This window comes from Suncus etruscus, chromosome 6 (assembly GCF_024139225.1).
Source record: "Suncus etruscus isolate mSunEtr1 chromosome 6, mSunEtr1.pri.cur, whole genome shotgun sequence".
NCBI lineage: Eukaryota > Metazoa > Chordata > Mammalia > Eulipotyphla > Soricidae > Suncus > Suncus etruscus.
Genome location: NC_064853.1, coordinates 19,005,735 through 19,029,247, shown reverse-complemented (window position 1 = coordinate 19,029,247; position 23,513 = coordinate 19,005,735). Strand labels below are relative to the sequence as shown.

The 23,513-nt window shown below is 38.5% G+C and overlaps 1 protein-coding gene across 4 annotated transcripts in view; it reads left to right on the top strand.

Moving 5' to 3' along the window:
- The window catches only part of FGGY (FGGY carbohydrate kinase domain containing), a 941,338-nt gene that overhangs the window by 785,277 nt on the left and 132,548 nt on the right, over positions 1-23,513 (top strand). For all 4 annotated transcript variants that reach the window (XM_049774587.1, XM_049774588.1, XM_049774586.1 and 1 more), the window contains exons 9-10: positions 4,395-4,502; positions 19,925-19,986. In XM_049774587.1, the coding sequence (XP_049630544.1) occupies positions 4,395-4,502; positions 19,925-19,986 (170 nt within the window). The remainder of the gene's footprint in view (positions 1-4,394; positions 4,503-19,924; positions 19,987-23,513) is intronic.

Here is a 23,513-nt window from a genome sequence, read left to right as displayed (position 1 = left end):
TGTAGTTACTTTGGGTTGTATTCACTTAACCTGTCTCCTGACTATTCTTTCACACAAGCCTCATTTCAAGAAAAACTATAATTTCCTTGGCATTTAACATACAATAAGATGTTGATATGCGATAGCTTGTTTTATCCTACCCCAAACTCTTCAACATTCATATCATATCACCCACAGTGGAACTGAGGAAACTGAGACTCAGGAGGATGACCTTGTTTAAGATTATCTGGCTAGAAAAGGGCAGTTAGTGATGGAATCGGGTCTTTAATTTGACCACTTCCTCCACTGCTCTTCCATGTATATCAGAACAGTTGGAAAGGAAAAAATTTTGTCTGAGTCATATTCCTCAACTGGGAGGCCAACATGCCTTCCCTCTAGGCCTTTGGATATGTCACATGTTAATCACAGTTAAAAGGAGGGACATGGCATGAGACTCGGTAACCAGTCTTAGGATTTGGGCACTACAGGATAGAAACAGGGTTGGAGGGAGACCATACTTGGGAAAAGATTGAGTTGGGAAATCTGACTCTAACCACTTATCATCAGGGCCAAGGGCTGGTTCAGTGTAAGTGGAGAAATTTGAATACTCCTTGCCTTCTGTCCTGCAAAAGTAAACAAAGAAGTCAAAGAAATAATAATAACCTATGTTAAGTGAAGTAAGCTAGAAGAAGAAGGATGATTTTATTTATCTTTGTATATAAAATAACTGGATGAGGGAATGCAATGTATTATAGAGGGAGACAGGAAGTAACAGAGGACAGGGGTAAAGGGCATCAGATACATCAAGGTTGTAGAAGAGTAGCAGAGATAACTACCCAAAGCACAGAGTCAACAACATGGAGAGCCTGAGATTCAAACCACGGTAACAACCCTTTCAAATATGTCTATCAAAGTGGCAGGCTAATGGGGTGGGAGGGAATTTGGGATCATTAATGGAGGGATGTTACATGGATGGTGGGATTGGTACTCAAACATTGTATGTCTAAAACTCAACTATGAATAACTTTATAAATCATGGTGCTTTAACACAGCATTTTTTTTTAACAATATAAAAGGAACAATGGTATCCTGAAAGCAAAACCATACTTTGACAAAGATATACACAGGCTCTGCAGGGCTTGGCTGCTTTGTAGTTCCATAACTTTGTGCTGGCTATTGAATACTCTCTGCCTTAGTTTACACAGTTGTACTAGAGGAAAAGTGAAAAACAATAGTATCTTCTCTTGGGGTCGCTATGAGGGTGAAGTGATTCCTTCTGATTATATTTTAGGTGTAAAGCCTTTATTAGTAAGGCAGTCAGAGCTGGGAAGTCAGTATCCTGTACAGACATTTGTTTGGTTCAGTGAAAGGTGAAGCCTCTAGGCCAGCATAGCCGTTAGCGTGGGAAGAGCCTTTACAAAAATAGTCATAAATACTTTTGTTTATTACTAAAAATCGAAGCTTACAACATATGTACAAATGTGTTTGCTCTGTGTCTCTTTGTCTCTTACTTCCCCTCCACCTCTCTTCACTGTTTCCTCCTCCTCCTCTATTTTCTCTTTCTCCTTTCTCTTTCAAAACAAAGTATTAGCTTTTTTCCCCAAGAGCATGGGGTTCACAAGTTATTGAAATGACTCCAGGAAACATATTTTTGTGTCTTTGTTTCTTGCTTTGCTCAGAATGGCTGATGAGAAGCATGAGCCATTGTGAATAAGTGAGCTCAAGCAGGCGTCAACTTGAAAATTTTTCCCTAGACAGAGCCAGACAGAGCCTTCTTCACCTGGTATTTCCAAGCAATGAGCCGAAACCTACTGGAGTTCAGCTGCTATAACAGAACCAGAAAGATCCTTAAAAAAATACGAGGGGTGGGAAAAAAGAGGGAGTGATGAGAGTGATGAGTGATGCAAGAGCTCCAATTTATGTTCACAAGTTAAAAATAAAAGTAAATCATGGACTTTGAAGCCCACATCTGCATGAATTTCTTGCTCAGCTCAGTTGTTTATTGTGTGGCTGTGGATTAAACTGCTTCTGGAACTAATCTGTCAAGTAGGGGTTAGGTTCTTAAAGAGAAGGGTATAGGGCATGAGAAGAAATAACTTAACTTTGATAGGTGTCCCATCTACCTGTTTCAGCCTAAAGCTCTAAGTGGTTGGGAATATGGGCTAATTTATTCATACCAAAGCAGTTCTGGTTTGCAGTTTAGGGCTGATGCTTCTTGGGGTGGCACATAGTAAGAATTTTCACTGAAAAAGATGAAGTGACAAAAGTGAAATCAATGTAGAATGTGCTCATTCTAGATGGCATATTGTCCATATTTTATATGCATACAGACATTTATATGCAAACTTACATATAGCTGCTACATATACATGTGACAGTATACCCACTAACATATACACATTCATCTCTACATATGAGTATATACATACACATACATAAATAGACAAATACACCAACTATATAATTTATGTGTCTTACTTACACCTTAATTCTGATGGTATTTCTCTGATTTAGACAAGATATCCCTCTTATATACTTTCATGATGACTTTTGCCTCTTTCATTTAGATACAATTAATATATGGATGGGTGGGCCACTGTCCTAGCTATCCTAGGAAGGCAGAACTTTGCAGGACACAGAACTTAAAGTGCTAAAACATAGAAAATCTTGGCCAAATCCAGATGATGATACCCTAGTCAGCCCCTCTCCAGACTATATATTCCCTTAGTGTGGGCCTCTGCTCTTGTTTACCATAGATTTCTGGTTCTGGTCCAAGATTGATCACAGAGTAGAAATTCAGGAAAGAAGTTTATTAAACCAATAAAGGAGTGAATGAGCATTTCAGTGCAAATCAGTTTCTTCTCTTGTCTCGGAGTAGAGTTCCTGCTTTAGTTATCAGATGTCTCTTTTTTTATATTCTTTTTATTTGCAGAATTGTAAATGGTGTGTTAAAAATGAGCCAAAGAATTGGAGCTGAGACATTTGAAAGTTTGTTCCTATGTTTAGATGCTGGATTATCAATTCTGTGAGGAATTAAATAATTAATATTCACTTCATTGATGTAGGACTAGATGCAGGAGTAGATTTGATATTCCTAACTCAAGGTCCCCCCTCATTTAACTGTACTTTTTCACAACCCTAGCAATGATTTTAATTTTATACCCATCCCCAAACAGAAAAGAGTATGTGCTGTTCCAGGTGAATGAATGTGTGACCCATCGATGCCTGTCCTCTCCTTATAGGCTTTCCTACCACCTCCAGAGGTTTCCATAGGCAGCCACAAAACCCATTCCATTATCTCAACCTATTAAAGCACTTCATTCTAACCTATATGGTTCTGTACAACCCATTCCCTAACCCTTACCACTTCACTTCATCTAATATTTTTTACTTGTCTGGACTTGTTTCTTATATTCTAAAAAACCACTTGTTGACCATCTCACCCTTTGCACAGTGCCCCTTTACAACTGTGTTTTTGCTTTATTGTCCTATGTATGAATCACTTCATTGTTTATTTATCTGACTCCACTAGATGGAGAACTTTTTGAAGACAAGTACTCTGATTCATTTCTGGGTGCCCAACACTCAGGAGAAGGAGAGGGCATGTTTTTAAATGGTTGTATTTGTAGAAGAGCGAGAACATATCAGTTGTCAAGAAAAGCACAACAATGAAATCCAGAATCTCAGTGGTTTGCCATGCAATGTCTTTGGAGTCACAGGTCTACCAGTTGACTGGGTGCCACTTGTGATCTGTATTTGCCAGCTGCTGGTGGACTAGAAGGATTTGCTGATCTTGTTTAGGCTCTCTTCTATATCTGGGGCATCACAAGTGACAGCTGGGCTGACTCAGGTCTGTAGCACATGTCTTTCCATCCAGCAAGCTCCCCTGGGCATGCATTAGGGCGATGGCAGGGGAGCCGATGAAGAAATAGAAATATGCCTCTTGAGCTTTGGACTGGAAGATTGGTGAATTGTCATTTCCTCCTCATCCTTCTGACCAAAGCAAGTTATAAGGCTGGCCTACATTTAAGGGGTAGGAAAAGTCCACTTTGTTCATGTTGGGCTACAAAGTTCTATTTCAGAGGTGGTATATATGGGGAAAAATAGAAATAAGACACTTTCATTATTGTGTTTGTTTATTTTTATCTTGGGGGGGGAGCCTGAAAGGACATATTTCAGCCATATCTTTACAAAATAATACTTTGAATAATACCTTTTGCTATCCATACGTTGATGTGGTTTAGTTATAAAGGTTCCCAGCAATAGAGTCATGCCTGTGTGGAGGTGAATAGCTTTCCCACTGCTGAAAGATTCAGTAAGAAGCTGAATTTTGTGCTTACAAAGTAGTAAGAGAGTAAGACTCCTCCTCACTCCAAGGCTCAGTATTTTCACATCCTTTTTTCCTTCTTTTCCAGATTAGCACTGACCCGATTTTTGTGCCAGGGGTCTGGGGCCCTTATTTCTCAGCCATGGTTCCTGGCTACTGGCTGAGTGAAGGAGGTCAGAGTGTTACTGGAAAATTGGTAAGTATACAGTATCTCAGAATGGTTTTCAGTGTTTTCATGCTCTTGACTGGCCTTGTTTATCCTATGACCCTTAAGCCTATTCCTGGAACAGACTCCTATACTAGATGAATTCACTTTCTTTTAGGGTATAGCTTCACATAAATGTTAAAGCCAGTTGTGTTTGTCAGAGGAGTGAAGGCTGGTGCACAGATGACAGTGAACTCATATACTTACCACTCTCCTACATAATATATTTTTCTCACAGTGATTAGAGGGATGTTCGACTAAATTCACAAAATCATGTTGTCCAACCAAACTCCATAACCTGTGGCTCAGAGTTCAAATAATTTTCTGGGCATATTCTATCAGTTTGATCTAGACACTCTGGTCTCATTCTTACACTTGGTAGTAAGGCTCGATAACCTTGTTTATAACTTTTTTGGTTCACATTAGTATACTCCTCTGTTCCTTTGTCTATGTTCCCTTTCTGTTCAGAGAATTTCATACATCTTGATCATTTTACTGGTCCTGTAAGATGCAATTCCAGTTCCTAGCACATTCTATTATTGGTTCACTAGTCTTTTCTAGAAAAATATGAGTTCCTTACATGCAAGGGTCATATCACCCTATACTTTTTAATCACCTTAATATGCCTGCTTCATAGAAATTTCTTTATAAAAGTTATTTTGAATTCATGTGGCTGTCTAATAGAAACAACAGAAGATGCATTAAACAGAAAGATAGAAGTTTTGCATAGAATTGAGATGAGTTTTGAGCCAGGAGCCAGAATCTAAGAGTTGGCACACAATGCTTGGCTAAAACTCCTTGCAGCATTGGAGAAAGCATTTGTACTGAACCTTACAAAACAAATAGAGGCAATGCAGACCAATAAGGGTGGGGGTACTTTACCAGACAGGAGAACTGGCATAGGAACAAAGACATGGGAGTGATAAATGACAAGGCATGTTTGAGGATGATTGAAAATTGTGCACTATTTCAGATGTTGTTAGAAGAGTAACTTCACAATAAAAGTTAGAACGCTGGTCAGAGACTCCTATGGAGTTCTTAAAGGATTGAACCACTTTTGGTAGACCCAGAAGAAAGAGTAGAAGCTTGAAAGAGGGATTGGCTTGGTTAGATCTCAGCTGCAAATCTGGATTGCAATATTAAAGAAGGCAGCCAACAGATGTATTACTGGAGAGATGCACAGGTTTTGGTAGATTCATCCTGTTAATTAAAATAATAAAGAAGGCCCTTAGGATGGAGCCAGATGGAGGTCAATGGTAATGGAGGCTTTTCTCTGCAGTCCCAAGCCAGGTGAGTTTCTGCAACCCCCCACCGGCGAGTATCTGGGTTCAGATAGAGGCAAGTAAATCATCCACACAGGTTTCAGAAAATAGCAGCTTTATTCATGCCCTAGCCACCACCACCACATGTGTGTGGCCTAACATAACCATTTATACTGTATTCTTATTCAGCCCTGCACTGTACCTTATTTCTCAGCCATCTCCCTTCCTGCTACCTCTCCATGCTGGCAAAAATCCCCTTTTGCCCCTGAGGCCAAACCTTTTATAATCTCCCCAAGACCCCTCCCAGGAATGGGAGGGTCTTGCAGGTACTTACTTGTAAATCCGTAAATCCAGGGTGGAGTCACATCTCCCCCTTCTCTGAAATGTAAATGAAGCTTTTGTAATCCTGACTCCGCCTTTAGCCAACAAACCAAGTGAAATCTAGAGGGTTAGTTGGCCTGCCATGCATACAGCCAACCCAGGATCAATCTGAAACATCACATAAACTCCTGGCAGGCTCGGGAGACCATATGGGATGCTGGGATTCGAACTACCATCCTTCTTCATGCAAGGCAAATACCTTACCTCCATGCTATCTCTCTGGCCCACTACAAAGTCTTTTTAACATTCAGCCAAAGCAAAAGTGATCTGCTCCCAAACTGGAAAGGCATGCAAATAATCAGTTCTGGTTTTTTAGTGTGTTGCTATTTTATATGTAGCTGCTTTGAATTTCCTCTCAGCATTGGTGGAAATGTAGGTGAGGGCTGGCTGAACTTAAGGGACATGTTCTGTACCCTTGTTGAAGTGCCAAGCCTCAGAGAAGAATTAGATGGCTTAACTAGTTTTAGTCAGTGCCTCCTATGAAGATACTCTCTACCTAGCAGGGAAGCTCAATGCAGATCAAATAAATCGCATTGGTAGTTTAATCTTATAACCATTGCTAGGGAAGCGAGAAGATAAAAATGCTTGCCCTAAGTGCCTATGGCTTTCCAATCTTCTTTTCTGCATCAGACACTCAACATAATTTTCAACATAGCTCTCTATTCCTTCTCTGTGTCATGTTGAAAACTCATTACCGAACTATGACCCTTTACAACCCTGCTTCACAGTATAGGCACCATTAGCAGAGAACTTGGAGTTGACACAAACAGGGGGCTTTAAAACACACACACACACACACACACACACACACACACGAATAACTATCTGGTAAACTACTCTTTGTGCATGGTGAATTGTCTTGAAGCTGTCTATCAACAGGTTTTCAGAGACTTAGTATGCAAATTGAACATCTGTGTCAGTCTGGAAATGCTTTCCCTAGTATTTGGCTCAAAGTTTGCTTTGTTGCTATGGATATAAGCTGCCTTTGCCCAAACATTATGACATATATCTGTGGACAAGAATTGGGTACGCCTTCTTCCTGAGCCTAAATTTAAATTAAAAAATGGGACCCCTTTTTTTGCCATTAATAAAATCTTCTTAAATAGACTGCTATATTTTTCAATAGGAGTTATGGCAATTATTGTCTTTTATGTAATTGTTAGTTTTGTCCCATCAACCTATCAAGCTACAATTGATGTTTTGCTGCATAGTAATTATGCAAATGATATATGTTTATAATATAGTTTTATTTGATAGAAAAAATGGTATTATTGTCTCTTCGATTATAGAATAGAATCTTAAAAACTGAAAAACTTCCATAAGAGAACACAGTCTGAATCAAGCACAAAATAGGTTGTCCAATAAACAAAATGTCCAAAACATTATTTTAGTCTTGAGAGGCCAAGCAAAAAGACAGACAGAAGCTACCTATAAAATTAAAGAGATAAAATAGTAATGATAACAAAAAGATACCTTATTGAGAGTGTTTTTATATTAGCCCTAGCATGGCCTCTAAATCCTTGAATAATAGGCATAATAAACACAACTCCCAGTATTTATTTTGATTACTTCTGCCTTAGTGTCAATTCCAAGAGCTTTTTATCTCTTTTCACATTTCCAGCAGCTCCCTGATGGCCATTGCTGCGTAGACTGGAGCTGCCCCAAGAATCCAGTCTGTCTTCCATAAACAGTGGGTGAGAAGAGATTGTAGTAGTCACAGTGCATTTCTGGCCATGAAGGCAGTGGTCTCATCCCTTCATTTATTCACTCTGATTATTCTGTGCCAAATAAAATAATTGGGCCACATGATCTCTGACCCTCCAAGACCCTATTCTCTCTAGATCTTGGATCTAGAACTGGTCATTCTAACTTACTGTAGTACCTAAAAGTAGACCCCCCAAATAAAATCTCTTAGCCCTTTAGTTTACTGAGGATGTGCAGGGGTCTCAAACTCTCAGCCCGTGAGCCACAAACGGCCCTCCGTACAACATTTTGTGGCCCTGCCCTAGAGGAATCTTTTTTTATTTTGTTTTGTTTTAGTTGTTTGGGTCACACCCCCCAATGTTCAAGGCTTACTACTGACTTTGCACTCAAGGATCACCCCAACTTTGCCTCCTGTGGCCCCCAGGTAAATTGAGTTTGAGACCCTTGATGTAGAGGCTATAAGTTTGTGTGTTACTAGTACACATGCTAAGAATTTTTAGGCTCTTATTGATGTTCATTATTTAGTCTTAATTTTCGAAGCTTGTATTACGATTCATATGGAGTAAACCTGGCCAGAGTCATATAAGTATAAACTGGTGAGCCTAATTCAGTCCCAAGTCAACTACAGAGACCCATAACTTTTAAAATTGGATCTATTTTTTTAGTTGAACATTCTTATAGTTCTTATAGTTTTTTTTCTTTTTGGATACTCTCATGAGAAGCAAATATTGTCTATTTAGATGACTCTCTGGTTAAGTTGTATTAAAGTAAATAAAGCCTATAGACCTTGTTAGATCATAAGAGAAAATGTGTGTTCATTAATGTCTGGGTTTTGCATATAGTTGGGTGTGTTCCCTGCATTTCACCTTAACTAATGGCCTCTTGGATAACAATGATCAATGTCACATTAGCAAATGGAAACCTTTCATTCCTTCTGTCCAGATTTCAGAATTTCTTATTATTTTCTCATCTTAATTTCTGCCACAGCTTCCCAATCATCTTACTGCATATCATCCTCTTCTAAGTCCCTCCCCCTTCCCAACTTAGTCGATCTGGATGGTTGTAACAAAGTTCTGTATGTGTCTTGCACATAGGCAACCCAGGTTTCATCTCTGGCATCTCATAAGGTTCCTCAACTCCTACCAGAAGTGATTCCTGAGTACAGAGCCAGGAGTTAACCCCTGAACATCACCAGGTGTGGTTCAAAAACCAAAACAAAACAACAAAACAAAAGTAAAACGTTATTTCTATTGGCTCCTGAGGTTCACAGTCAAATACCAGCAAGGTGAGGTTTCAGTAAGAACCTTCTCTAGATCATAAATGGCCACCTGCTCTTTCTATCTTCATATAATGGAAGGGAAGATGCTGGTCTCTAGATTCTAAAATACACTAATCCCATTCATGAGGATTTCAATGTCTTGATTGTAGGCCAAAAGCCCTACATCCTAAGTCTATCACATTGGTAGTTATGATTTCAACATGTGAATTTAGCACATGGGGAGATACAAGAATTTAGTCCCAAACATTCTCTCTAATGAGTACTGACAAAACTGCCTTTCTAAAACAGACACATAGTCATCTCATTCTTTCCTGTAACTGTAGAATGGAGTCTAAAGTCTTTAGGATGATTTTCAAGGCACTTTTCTGAGTAAGAAAATGGCAGTTAATCAGATAGCCTCTTCCATCTCTCTTCCAATTTTTTTCTTCTTAGAAGCTTATACTCTAACAAAAGGAAACAGGTAAAACATAATAAAGGGTCCAGAGTGATAGAACACTGGTAGAGTACTTGTCTTGCACACAGCTGACCCGGGTTTGATTCCCAGTATTCCATATGGTTCCTCTGAACACCAATAACAGTAATTCCTGAATGAAAGCCAGGAGCAAGGCCTGAGCACCACTTGTTATAGCCCAGAAACAAAACCCCCCAAAATACAATAAATACAATTATTAACTAATAGTTATTTTATAGGATGGCTAAATAATAATAAAACAGACCTCTGATATTAGGTTAGTGATTTGCAGTTTTAAAAATAAGGCAGTAGGGAAAGCCTCTGATTGGGGCATTTAAACAAATAACAAGAAAGGGAAGGCTGTTAGCTATTTAGAAACCTGGGGAAAGAAACATGCCAAGCCAAGGGAACAATCAGTGCAGAGATTCTTTAGACGTTTACTGCCTAGATACTTATTGCTGCCATGAAGGGAGTGGAGTCAACCAAAAACAAATTGCAGGATTATGTTCAAAAAGGTGATGGAAGCAGTGTTTCTAGGACACTCTTAAGAATTTTGGCTTTCACTCTAGGTGAAATGAGACGTCACTGGAGCCTAATGAGCTCAGGAAAGATTTAATACGACTTAGGCTGCTCCCTGTTTTCTTAGGAATAGATTCAAGTGTGAGAAGAGAGTGGCAGAGAGAGGAAGGGAGATTCGATAGAGACTATTGAAGTCAACCAATCTCAGAAGGAAGGTGCAGGCTATGAAGCTCACAAAAAGAGGCCAGAATTTGGATATATTTTAAAAGTAGACCTCTGAAGATTTCCTAATGGATTAGATGTGAAGTGTGCAGAAAAGAGAAAGGTCAATATTTTTGAAGAATAGTGTGATTGAATAGCAAGGGCATGCGGGAGGAAGAGGTCAGGAATTCTTCCCAGTTTTCCATAATAGTAACTGATATACACTGTAAGGTGATCTTCTGTTGTTTGTCTTCATCTAGACAAAGAGCACCACCATTTATATTTTTATTAAAACCAGAAATGAAGATTAGAACTTGACCCCTCCTTTTCCTTCTCTAATAAATCATGTTACATCAGAAAGTCCAATTAATTCTAACTGAAAAATATCGATTACCAAGCCATCTATTTTTCTCCTTGTCTTCATTCTCAGCACATTGGCCAAACACCACTGGCTATCTCTGTCCTAGTCTATGTACATGCTTCTTTTATACACTGCATAGATTAGGGTTTTGTTTATTTATTTTAATAAATACATACCATCTTTGCTTATTTATATTGGTTTGGGAGCACACCCAGCAGTATTCAATGCTTTCTCCTGACTGTTCTCAGTAGGCTAGTTTTCATTTTCAATTTATTTCATTCCGGTAGGTCTCCAGACACTTATGGGAAATGAACCTGGGTTGGCCACATATAGGGTGTTGGGGTCAACCAAATCAACCTCATACAAGTCCTCTACATACTATATTATCTCTCTGACCTCATAATCTCTGACCCCACTGACATAAGATCTATTTAATTTTATTTTATTTTTGGTTTTTGGTTGACACCTGGGAGTGCTCAGTACTTACTCGGTTCTTAGGATCACTACTGCGGATGATCAGTAAACATATGGAGTGCTAGAGATCAAACTCAGGTCAGCTGCGTTCAAGGCAAGCGGCCTCTCTGTCCAGCCTTGTTTCTTGCTTTTTAGGTACTGTCCTGCCATCTCCGATATGTACTTAGAGTATTATATTTGTTTATTTATGCTTTGTTTTGTTTTGAGCATCACCTGGTGCTACTCATGACTTACTCCAGGCTCTGCGTTCAGTGATTACTCCTAGGCTCAGGGAACCATCAGGGTGTCCAGGATTGAACCTGGGTTGACCCCATGGAAGGCAAGTGCTCTACCTGCTATACTATTGTCTGGTCCCTGGAATATTTTAACTGCCTTTATTTAACCTATAAATAAATTCATCTTACATTTTGTTTTTTATTATGTGTGCCTTCTATTTTTAATTTTTGTGTTTATTTATTTATTTATTTATTTTGGTTTTTGGACCACACCCGGTGATGCTCAGGAGTTACTCCTGGCTGTCTGCTCAGAAATAGCTCCTGGCAGGCACGGGGGACCATATGGGACACCGGGATTTGAACCAACCATCTTAGGTCCTGGATCGGCTGCTTGCAAGGCAAACATCGCTGTGCTATCTCTCCGGCCCTGTGTGTTTATTTTTATGGCCTTTGTTTAACTTATTGAATATTTTAAACATTTCAGAATGATAGTTACATTTTTATTGCTTTGAGGGCATCATTTTAATAATTTTAAAGTATATTTTTGGCATTGCACTAAATATCCTAGACATCTATTTTCATGGCTCCAAGTTCTAGTGGTTCTAGTGGCTCCAAGTACCACACCAAGGTGTGGAAAATTCAGTTTCTAGGCAGAGCATTCTCAGTGTCCTCATATGGCCTTTCCTGTGTCCTCATACCACAGAGCTCTGGTGTCCCTTCCTTTTACAAGGACAATAATTCTATCAGATTAGGGCTCCACCCTAATGACCTCATTTAACTTTAATTACCTCCATAAGTTCCAATCTCCACAAACAGTTACATTGAGCTTTAGCATCTGAATTTCAGGATATCGCAGTGCAGTCCATAACAAATATTTATGTATCTAAGAAATTCTAAAAAAAAGAAAGAAAGAAAGAAAGAAAGAAAGAAAGAAAGAAAGAAAGAAAGAAAGAAAGAAAGAAAGAAAGAAAGAAAGAAAGAAAGAAAGAAAGAAAGAAAGAAAGAAAGAAAGAGAAAGAAAGAAAGAAAGAAAGAAAGAAAGAAAGAAAGAAAGAAAGAAAGAAAGAAAGAAAGAAAGAAAGAAAGAAAGAAAGAAAGAAATTCTGAGAAATAAAACATAATCTGTTGTATTTATCTCCCAGTTCACCATTTTAAATTTTTTATATATTTTTCAAAAATTTAAATTTTTGTATAGTGTCTTTCTTTGACCCTCTATAGAACTTCTTTATTCTTAGAGACCTTTTGCCAATATACCTCAATCTGTTTATACCTTTTAAGAGCTGTATTTTATCATCTGTCTTGAAAGATATGTTTGCTCAATTTCAGATTCTTGGTTGACAAATTTTGTTTTTTCTTCAGCACTTAAAGCAGAGATTCACTGACTTAATTTGTCTTATTAATCCCTCATTTAAAAAGAAAATAGGAACTCATTCAGCACTCAACTGGAAAGCTACTATTTCAAGCAAACAGAAAGTGCCCTCTCCAACTCCCAGCCCCCCACTGATTTTTACCTAAAGTTACTACTGTATATGCCCCCCCAAAATTCCAGCATCCATCCCATCCCATCCCAGAGGTAACAATTCCCACCTTGGGAATTCTCACTTTCAAAGAATCAGTGTAAATCAGTGCATCAGTATAATCTGTTACCATCCTTTCCTTTGAGACATTAACATCATTTGTATTGCTATTCTCTTGTGCACAATTACTGATGCCACAACTTACAATTTTTTATTACTTTTCTTTTTGCTATTTCTTATCTGTGTGTTAATTATGAGACTGTCATCCCACAGACTTTTGCTCTGTTAAACTAACACTTTGAGAGTTTTATCTCTGATTCTGTGAGTCCTGTCCTCTCAAGATGATTGTCCTTTGTCCATTTTGTTAGCTTGGATCATTTCTTTCTTTTCCTCCATATGTTCCATAATTTGTGGTCACATCTTGAACAGCATGATTAAATTTATAGATATAATTATTTCTATTTTATGCATGCAGTGGTAGATTGTTTGTTTGGTCCAGTTCAAACTCCAGGTTGTCTGTGCCATGACAGATAACAACTAAAATCTGTAAGATCTTTTTTTTTTTTTTTGGTTTTCGGGTCACACCCATTTGATGCTCAGGGGTTACTCCTGGCTAAGCGCTCAGAAATTGCCTCTTGGCTTGGGGAGCCATATGGGATGCCAGGGGATTAAACCGTGGTCCTTTCTTGGCTAGCGCTTGCAAGGCAGACACCTAACCTCTAGCACCACCTCGCCAGCCCCCTGTAAGATCTTTTAGTGTCAGGTGAGCTACTTAGATGTCATTCAGAAATCAGGGTAGTATTATATGCATAGTGTGGAGTTCCTTCTTTATGACTGCTTTCTTCTATGATTAATCCTCCTTCCTTTCTTGTTTGCCTTAATTCTCACCTCTCATTTTTTTTAAAATTCTTTTTTTTGGAGTTTCCAGGTCAACCCTGGCAATATTCAGGGACTACATTTGGCGTGGTGCTAAGGAGTCATTACTGGCAGTGCTCAAAGATTCTATGTGTATTTTATGAAGTCCACTGACCTATCTCTTTAGCACTCTGATCTCTCATTTTTTAACCAAAAATACTATATAATTGTAAGTCAGCATTAGCTAACCTGCAGGATACCGATTGAGGTCAACCCTTGGGAAAAATCAGTAAAGCCAGGAAATATACTTAGTGATTTTTTTTTTTTTAGGTTGTGTATGCATGAAACATCTTAACATCTTTAACTGTTTGGGGAGCACTCTCCAGAGTGTACATATAATGATTGGGTGTGTTTTGGTCAGCACTTATCATTGCTTCTTAGGGTTTTTTTGTCAAATAAATGAATTTTGCATCTATAATAGGATATGGAATAATGACATCATTTATTTCAAAACAAATAGAATTAACTTACTCCCTTATTAAAAATGTACTCTTTTTTCTTTAATTTTACTTCAAATAAAATCTAAAGTCTTTAACATAGCTTCTTGAATTTGTTCCTGCCTTTGTAGTCTCATATTATTGTTTTCTTCTTTAATGTAGTCTTGTTAGATGCCTTTCAGTTTCTCTGATATATGATTCCTTTGATATATATATATTCCTTTGGTGATACATTATTATTATTATTATTATTATTATTATTATTATTATTATTTTGGTTTTTGCGTCACACCTGGCGGCACTCAAGGGTTACTCCTGGCTCTGTGCTAAGAAATCACTCCTGACTCGGGGGACCATATGGGATGCCGGGATTCAAACTTCCATCTCTCTTGGATTGGCTGCTTGCAAGGCAAACACCTTACCACTGTGCATCTCTCTGGCCCCTTGATACATGATTTTTGTATTTGATACATTCTTCACTTAAAAGTTGTTGGATTGTGATTGGAGTGATAATATAGGTATGACACTTGACTTGCACGTGGCCAATCCAAATTCAATCCTCTAAACCCTATGTGGTCCCTGAGCACATATGTTCCCTGAGTGATCCCTAAGCACAGAGCTAGGAGTAAAACCTTAACACTGCTGGGCATGTTAAAACAAAAGCCAAAAATTGTGAGTTTATGGTGCTGGAGAGATGGCATTGTGATAGGGTATTTGCTTTGTACACAGTCAACCCAAGTTGGATGGTAGTTTGAATCCCAGCATCCCATATGATCCCCCAAGCCTGCCAGGAGTAACCCCTGAGTGCCATCGGGTGTGGCTCAAAAGAAAATGTGGGTTTAAGTTTTAGTATATGTACTGCCGAAGTGAGCACAATGTGGATTTAAGTTTTGTTGTTTTGGCCTGGATTGGTTTTTGTTTATTTGTTTTTTCAGTTTCTAACTTCAGTTCTTCTGTTTCTAGAATCAGTTTTTCTATTATAAGAATCTACTTATTTTCCTCAAAGCACACGTCAGTATCTCTATTATTTCTATTAACTTTTCCTGTATTTAAATAAAATATAATCTCCATGTGGACATATCTTTCTCACTGCTACTGAATTACTGTGCTAAAATATTATGACTAGAACAGAGTTTTTGAATCTATTAATAACATTACCAGTCTTTTTTATTACAGTACATCCCTTTCCCCCACATAGGCCAAGCAACTTGTATTCATCTTTGTCACCTAAATTAATACAAAGCCTAGCACAAGATAACCATATTTTACTTAGTTTCATGAACAAGTGAGCCAACTTATAAATGATAAAAGCACACAGAGCTACTTATTTTAATGGTGATTGAAATAGATTCATCAAAATGTTTGTACAGATGAAGTGAAGTTGTTCTAGATAGGACTAACACTGAAGTAAAAGGGAAGCATTCCTTATATTTTCTTTCAGGAATGTTTGTTGTTTTTAGAAACTATTCAGCATTGAAATACACAGTCTTTTACTCTGGCATAAATAAAATAATCTTGAGCTTTCTTTCATTAGAATTTCATGAAAATTTCAAAGTTGGGAAGAATCACGAAAGATGTTTTGCTTTGAGATAAGTGAAAACATATCACGTGAGATAAATAAAGACTATTTAATTCAAGAGTTGGAATTTTAAATGAAGAGATTCATATTACATATAAATGCAAATAGAGAAAAGTTTGATTGTGACAAATATGAACATTATCTGAACCTAGTAATTTTTTTACTCTGTCATCAAAAAAAAATCAAGACAGTACTTATATGTAGTACTGACTTTATAAATACATTAAAAAAACTCCCTTTGGCAGTAACATAGCATTGTCTTAGAAAAATGATCATAGCATCAAAAGTTGGTAAACTCCAAGTTTGATTTTTATTATGTGTTTTCCGAGCCTGTGAACTCTTTGCCAACAGTTTTGATATCCTGGGTTGTGTCTTTCTCTGCATAATTTTACAAGCACATGGTTATTTGTCATTTTAACTTATGAAATGTCTTGGAGAGTTAGCAAGGTTGCACTGTGCCAGAACTACACTTAGGCCTCAGGATTCCTTGTCTGTGTTTTCTCTGTCAAAGCTCAATTGCCTGATGGAATCAGAGAACACAAATGAAGAATTAGACTAGGCTGAGAAATACTGTTTTCCTTCCACAGATAAGTTTCCTTTTTTGGTGGGATGGAGGGACAGACAGTTCCTGCACTGGTGATTTTCAGTCAGGGCAAGAGTTCAAAGCAAAGGCCCATGAATAGGAAACTGCTTAAGTCCTATAGTTCCTATAGACTACACTGGTGGTGCTGGGGTCTCAGAGCTAAACAAAATGGTGCTGGAGAGCCTTTCAAGTTGCCTCCAGTAATGCTCAGAGTACCATGTAATACGGAAAATTAAACCTTTATCAGGTAAGTGGTAGACCTGCACCTAAAGTACTGTACTATCTCCAAACCTAACGTTTCCTTTTGGTTGCTCAGAGAAGTCTAAACTGAATTCTTTGTTTCTTCTGGACTGGAGCAGGGGGATATAGAGAGAGAAATGGAATTCTGATGAAAATAAAACAAGGGCTCAATCATGACAATACACAATTAAAGTGTCTTCTATGATAGGGAAGAATTGGAACTAGCAAAGCCTCTTATGTAGTGGTGGGGTAGGCCTAGCAGAAGAGTCAGTCACCAGTAAGCATCAACTGACCCTTGCCATAGAAGATTATTTGGCATCCAGGGTTTTACATTTGTTCATTTCTTATCAGAAATCTGATATCTGGATTTTAACTGAAATCTAGTTTTAAAATATTGGGGGTCGGTCGGAGAGTTAGCATGGAGGTAGGGCATTTGCCTTGCATGCAAAAGGCCGATGGTTTGAATCCTGGCATCCCATATGGTCCTCCAAGCCTGCCAAGGGACGATTTCTGAGAGTAGAGCCAGGAGTTATCCTTGAGCGCTGCTGGGTGTGACCCCAAAACCATATATATATATGGAATAAAGAACCTGGCAGTATTCAAGGTTTATTCCTGGCTCTTCAGTCAGGCATCACTTCTAGTGGTTATCTAGGGACTATATGGGCTGCCAGCTATTAAATCCAGGTAGACGGCATGCAAAATATGTACCCTACCCACTGTACTATCACTCTGAACCCTAAACAAAATTCTCTTCAGGGAAGGAGGGTTTTGATCCTTATCCTACATTAATAAGGGCTTATTCTTGCTCAAGGGTCATTCCTGACTGTGCTCTGGAAACTCCGAAGTCCCAGGAACTGAAATAGAATTGGTTGAGTACAAATCAAGTGCCTGTATTTTTATGCTATCTCTCCAGTACAAAAATCATTGTGTAGTTTTGAAAAATTGTATATCCCAAATAAAATCAATTTTTCAGTCAGACAGTACCTCTCAATATATTTAAGATTGCATTTTGATTTATTTTGTGACTAAACCTGGTAGTTCTTGCAGCCTATTCCCATCTCAGCACTTGGAGTTTGGTTCTTTGAATCATGATCAGCCCCATTGAAGGCAAACATCTTAACTCCCTTGTACTATCTCTCTGGTCTAATTTCTCCCCTTTTCCAAATTCAGATATTACATTTAAAATAAAGTGTCCAATTCTGGTTATGTATTGTTGGGTGATCCTTGCCCTGGATCTAAGCTGTACATCAGCCTGAAAATCTTACTCTGCTCAGCTAATACTTCCTATCTCTCCAAATAGTTTGTATTATATTAACTCATATAGCTACCAGTGTTCAGGGCAAAGTGTCTGATAAGATGGGAAATGTTAGATAGTAGTCATGGAGTTAGACTAGATCTTCTGTATATTTTTAATGCTACATCTTGGAAAAGATAGTTCTTGTGGTGACTCAGGCAGAAGCTATTTCATTAGGAAACAAATATCCAATGATGAAACGTTGGGTTCTTCCAAACTGTGTACCATGAGTACTCGAATAGAACATAAAGATCCCTCCAGAGGAATAACATTGCCATGGTTTTGGAGTGTTCCCCAGCACCACAAAATGGTTCCATGAGTACCCCCCAGGGGGCACTCAAGCACAGAGCTACTGTAGTACTAAGGCACTGCTGGTAGGCACCTCATCCGCAATAAAAATAAATAAATAATAATCGATTTTTAAAAGAACTTGTTGAGTACTACAGTTGAACATACATATGGGGATATTTCTTCTCTCTCTACCTCATCACCATCTTCCCGACCCTAATAGACCAATCTTCTTTCTCATCCTCTCCTCCAAGTACAACTTCCTTTGCCTTTCCATTCAGTCCAATGATAAGGCCTGACTTTCAGAATTCCCTATCTCTTCCTCCCCTCCTCATTTGTCCTCATTTTCATTTGTTCTTAACTTCACTCTGACTCTAGAACCAAATTTCTTCCTCTTGCCTCAACCCCAATTCTCAGACAGCGTGCTGGAGAACCAGTCCTCTATGAGGCCAAAATAACCAGACAGTATAGCCTTGGAAAAATCATGGGTCAGAATAGTTGTTGGGGTGGGGAGGGTCCTAGAGACTTATGTAAACATTGAGAAAGTACACAGAGGAGGTTCAGGACCTGAGGGGACATAGTGGTTGCCTTAGCAAACAGAAACAGCATGCAAAAACATAGCTGTCCCTGAGGTCTGTGATGTTACTTTGTTTAGGACTGCCAAGTGGCTTAAGGAATACATCTGAAGCATGAGGTTTCAAATGAAAAAGAAGGTGATTGTCCATATAGCCCCTACAGTTCTGTCTTTGGAGAGAGAGAGAGAGAGAGAGAGAGAGAGAGAGAGAGAGAGAGAGAGAGAGAGGAGAGAGAGAGAGGAGAGAGAGAGAGGAGAGAGAGAGAGGAGAGAGAGAGGAGGAGAGAGAGAGAGAGAGAGTGAGAGAGAGAGTGAGAGAGAGAGAGAGAAGGAGAGAGAGAGGATAGAGAGGGGAGAGGTAGGGGGAGAGAAAGAGAGGAGAGAGAGAGGGAGGAGAGAGAGAGGAGAAGAGAGAGAGAGAGAGGAGAAGAGAGAGAGAGTGAGAGAGAGAGAGAGGAGGAGAGAGAGAGAAAGAGAAGAGAGAAGAGAGAGAGAGAGAGAGAGGAGAGAGAGAGAGAGAGAGAGAGAGAGAGAGAGAGAGAGAGAGAGAGAGAGAGAGAGAGAGAGAGAGAGAGAGAGAGAGGAGAGAGAGAGAGAGCTGTGTCCCAGTTTCCCAGGGAACAACTTTCAGCCTGGAAGGGTTTTCTACAGTGGTGAAATTATCTTTTTCCTCTTGTTTTAACTGGGTCTTTCTCAGCTGGAGTCTCTTTCACTCAACTTCTCCATTAGTAAAAAACAGTGAGTAATTCCAGGTTTGACATTGCCCTAGGGTAACTGCCTGGTTAAGAATAGGGAAATGGTGTGGTCCAGAGTTTAGTGCTTTTAACACCCAACTTTCTTCCCCAGATCCACCCCCATCATTTTACCTTGAGTAACCCACTACTTCTTTTTCCTCCTTCTTGGACCTGATATATTTTGCTGCTTCCAGTTCAGCCTTTGGAAGTTTCCTTTTGCTTGACTTCATTGTTTTACAAAAATCCCAGAGATTAGCACTCCTTAAAACAAGCTAGACATTTGCTATTTTTTCAGATTCTCTGAGCCCAGATTTGAAAGAAGCCAATATTTATTTCCATGTCTTTTTCCAATTTGGACATAGATTTGTGAAGGTCTATAATGAACCCATCTCTCTTATTTTTCAGATAGACCACATAGTGCAGGGCCACGCAGCCTTCCCTGAATTGCAAGCCAAGGCCGCTGCCAGGTAATTATTCTCTTTTTTTTCTTCTATTTTTTCTTCTACCTTTTTGGACCTGACTGAATGAAAGGCATTCAGCTGTGTGATTTTTAGATCCCACGGGCAAGGAAAATACTGGGTTGTAAGACAATTCTTTATATGACATGCATTATGCATCATAAATTTTTAAGATGACTCAGGAGATCTCAAAGGAATTAAAGATTCCTCAAGGACATGCCACAACACAGTTATTAGAAGGTCTAAGGATGAAGAAAGAAGACTGAATCAAGGGGCCGGGAGGTGGCGCAAGATGTAAGGTGCCTGCCTTGCCTGCGCTAGCCTTGGACGGACCGAGGTTCGATCCCCCGGTGTCCCATATGGTCCCCCAAGCCAGGAGCGACTTCTGAGCGCATAGCCAGGAGTAACCCCTGAGTGTCACCGGGTGTGGCCCAAAAACCAAAAAAAAAAAAAAAAAAAAAAAAGAAGACTGAATCAAAATTGTTGGGTTTGGGGCTGAAGAGATAGAACAGTGGTAAGGTGTTTGCCTTGCACACAGCTGATTTGAACAGACAGTGTTTCAAATCCTGGCATCCCATATGATCCCCAAGCCTGCCAAAAGGGACTTCTGAGTGCAGAGCTAGGAGTAACCCCTGAGCACCACCAGGTATGACCCCACAGACACACAGACACACACACAGACACACACACACACAAACACACACACACACACATGCACACGCATACGCACAAATTCCTGAGTTTATTTTTTTTATTATTGGATGTCTGATCATAGTTGACCTTCAATCTGTTTAAGCCTTTGTTAAGTTGTAGATAATGATTTCCAGCACATATTGTTGGTACGAAAAGGTAGAGGACAAGGAATGTGTACAAGAGAGTCTCATTCTTGTAAACAAGAAGCCACATAAGAACATATCTGCGTACTCATGATAGAGATATAGAAAAAAAAACTAATAATTCCTGATACACACAGAATTTGTGTGTATGTATAAATAGCAGAAGATGAACCTCTTGCATTTATATTGAATAGCATAATCTCAGTAAAGGGAGTTCAGGAAAGAAAAGAATCCACCTAAAGAACTTTGAAAAAAGAGTATTTTAACAGTCTGATATATAACAAAAGGTAAAAAAAAACTATATAGATACATTGCACTAATATTTTTAATATTGTATAGTTAGTTATCCACGATATTATTTATGTATAGACTACAGTCTGTGCAACAAGTAAATATGTGTGAATAACGAGAGTCAGATTTCTCACAAATAAGGAAAGGGTACAAATTAAATAAACTCAATCACCCTAGATAGAAATTGGGTCTCAGAAACTGTATACCAGCCTATACCAATGCACTTTTCCAGGACTAAAACCCAGCAATGAGCAATTTTGTAACCATGGTGCTTAAATAAAGAAATTAATAGTTTTAAAAATGATACTACTGTAAAAAATGTCATGGGAATATATTAAATTCACTTATTTTCTTTTCTTTCTTTCTTTTTTTTTTTGGTGTCTCCTTTAGTTTCCCCATTTATCTTTGCATTTAGTGGTTCATAGTGCTGGAGTAACAGGATGTTTAAGAAAGTGATTTATTGAATTGTTTGGGTGAAATGTGACTCAAGGTATATCTTCTTAGAAGTTATTTTTCTAAACTAGCAAAGTTATTTAAGTATGGTAAAAAAATTGCATACTAGGTTACTAGGTTACTGAATTTTCAGCTGGTCGTTGAGCTCTATATTTTATTTTTTATTTTTTTTATAAATCTTAAGCACCATGATTACAAGCATGTTTGTAGTTGGGTTTCAGTCATAAACAGATGTTTCCTTCGCTTCTAATAATTTGACAGTTATTTTGCATTGGACAAAAAATAAAAGGAAATTGAGGCTATTTTTATATTTGTGGGATATATATAGTGGGATATCACTTAAAATGAATTTAGATATGGATCCATATAGCTACATTCCCCTATTCCCACCTTTCTCTCTGCTGAGATGGTCGGAAGCAAAAGCATTTTGATAACAATGTGTATCCAGCACCTAGATACTAACCTTTGAATACCCCACATACTTTTTTTGAGTAAAAGACAAAAGGACTTCTTTGGAAAACGACCACTTTCAGGGCTGCAACAGCAAAAATACGTGCGCATTTTGTGATACCAGAAAGTAGGAAGTACTCAAAAAGAAACTGTCCAAGAACAGAAGAGTCATCCTTATCAGTCTCTCAACAGCCTGATCAGGGACATTTTGAACAGCAGTAAAAAAGAATGACTCTAATGTAGCTCCAGTCTAAGTAGATAATAAAAGAAATAAATAATAGAGGAACAGAAAAGATCTGTACACTTTCTGAAGAGTGTACTTAATAGATACAGAAGTCATGGGAATTGGTATCCATCATCATTTAATGCCATGACAGAAAAAGGATATAAAGGTAGGAAATCTGTCAACATTCAAATAAGTCTCCAAGTTTAGTTTATTACTTTGATGAGATGTATAAAAGATATAAGTGGGGGCTGGAGTGGTAGCATAGGGCGTAAGGCATCTGCCTTCTGCACACTAGCCTAGGACGGACCACAGTTCAATCCCCTGGCATCCCATATGGTCCCACAAACCAGGAGCGATTTCTGAGCACATAGCCAGATGTAACCCCTGAGCGTTTCCAGGTATGGCACAAAAACCAAAACACACCAAAAAAAGGATATCAGTGTAATACTTCCAATGCTTATGTCAATCTAATATTTCTTTAAAATGACATTAATTTTTTTTTAATTATTTTTAATCTTTCATATAAAAATGCTTAATTATGGAATATTTTAAGAAAAGTAAACTGCCATACACCAGGTTTCGGCCTATAGACAGTCATGACAGTGGATCCAAATTATCAGCATCTCAGCTTCACTATTTTACAGCTATGTGATTCATGGCAATTAATCTGGCCTCCTCATACTTAGCACCTTGTTGCAAAGAAAAATAAATAGTGAACTCCTTACAAGATTGTTGCAAAAATTAACCAATCTCAAAAGTGGTTGGCACCAAGGAACAATGAAATGTTATGCTGCCTGAAAGGCAAAGAGTGTTCCTTGCTATGATTGCCATTGTTTCTTATATTCCATTACACAGGGGACTGTCATCTGAGCTGGGGAGAGCTATCTTCACAGAACAATGAAATATACACTGTCTGAGTATATAAGCCCATGTCACTGGGCCAAGGAAGAAAGATTGAACCAGACCCTGAGTTTGCAAAATGTCATGAAGGCAATTCCTCCAGCGGTTTCTAGTTATGGTGCCATTACTGCCAGAGTAAGCACACATGTCACCTCTTCAGCTAGAAGAGAATTGGTATAGAGAATTCATAACCTAGATAAAAGTAGCTAGCTAGTTTCATATCCGTAGGGAACCCCTTCGCTGTGTGCAGAGTTTTGCATTTATAAGTCTTGAATCTGAAGAAAAGACTATTTGGACTTTAGAGTTCTAGATTCCATTCACAACTCCAACAATGCTTCTGAAAACATCCTACCACAATGGTATTCTTAGTTTCTTAACCA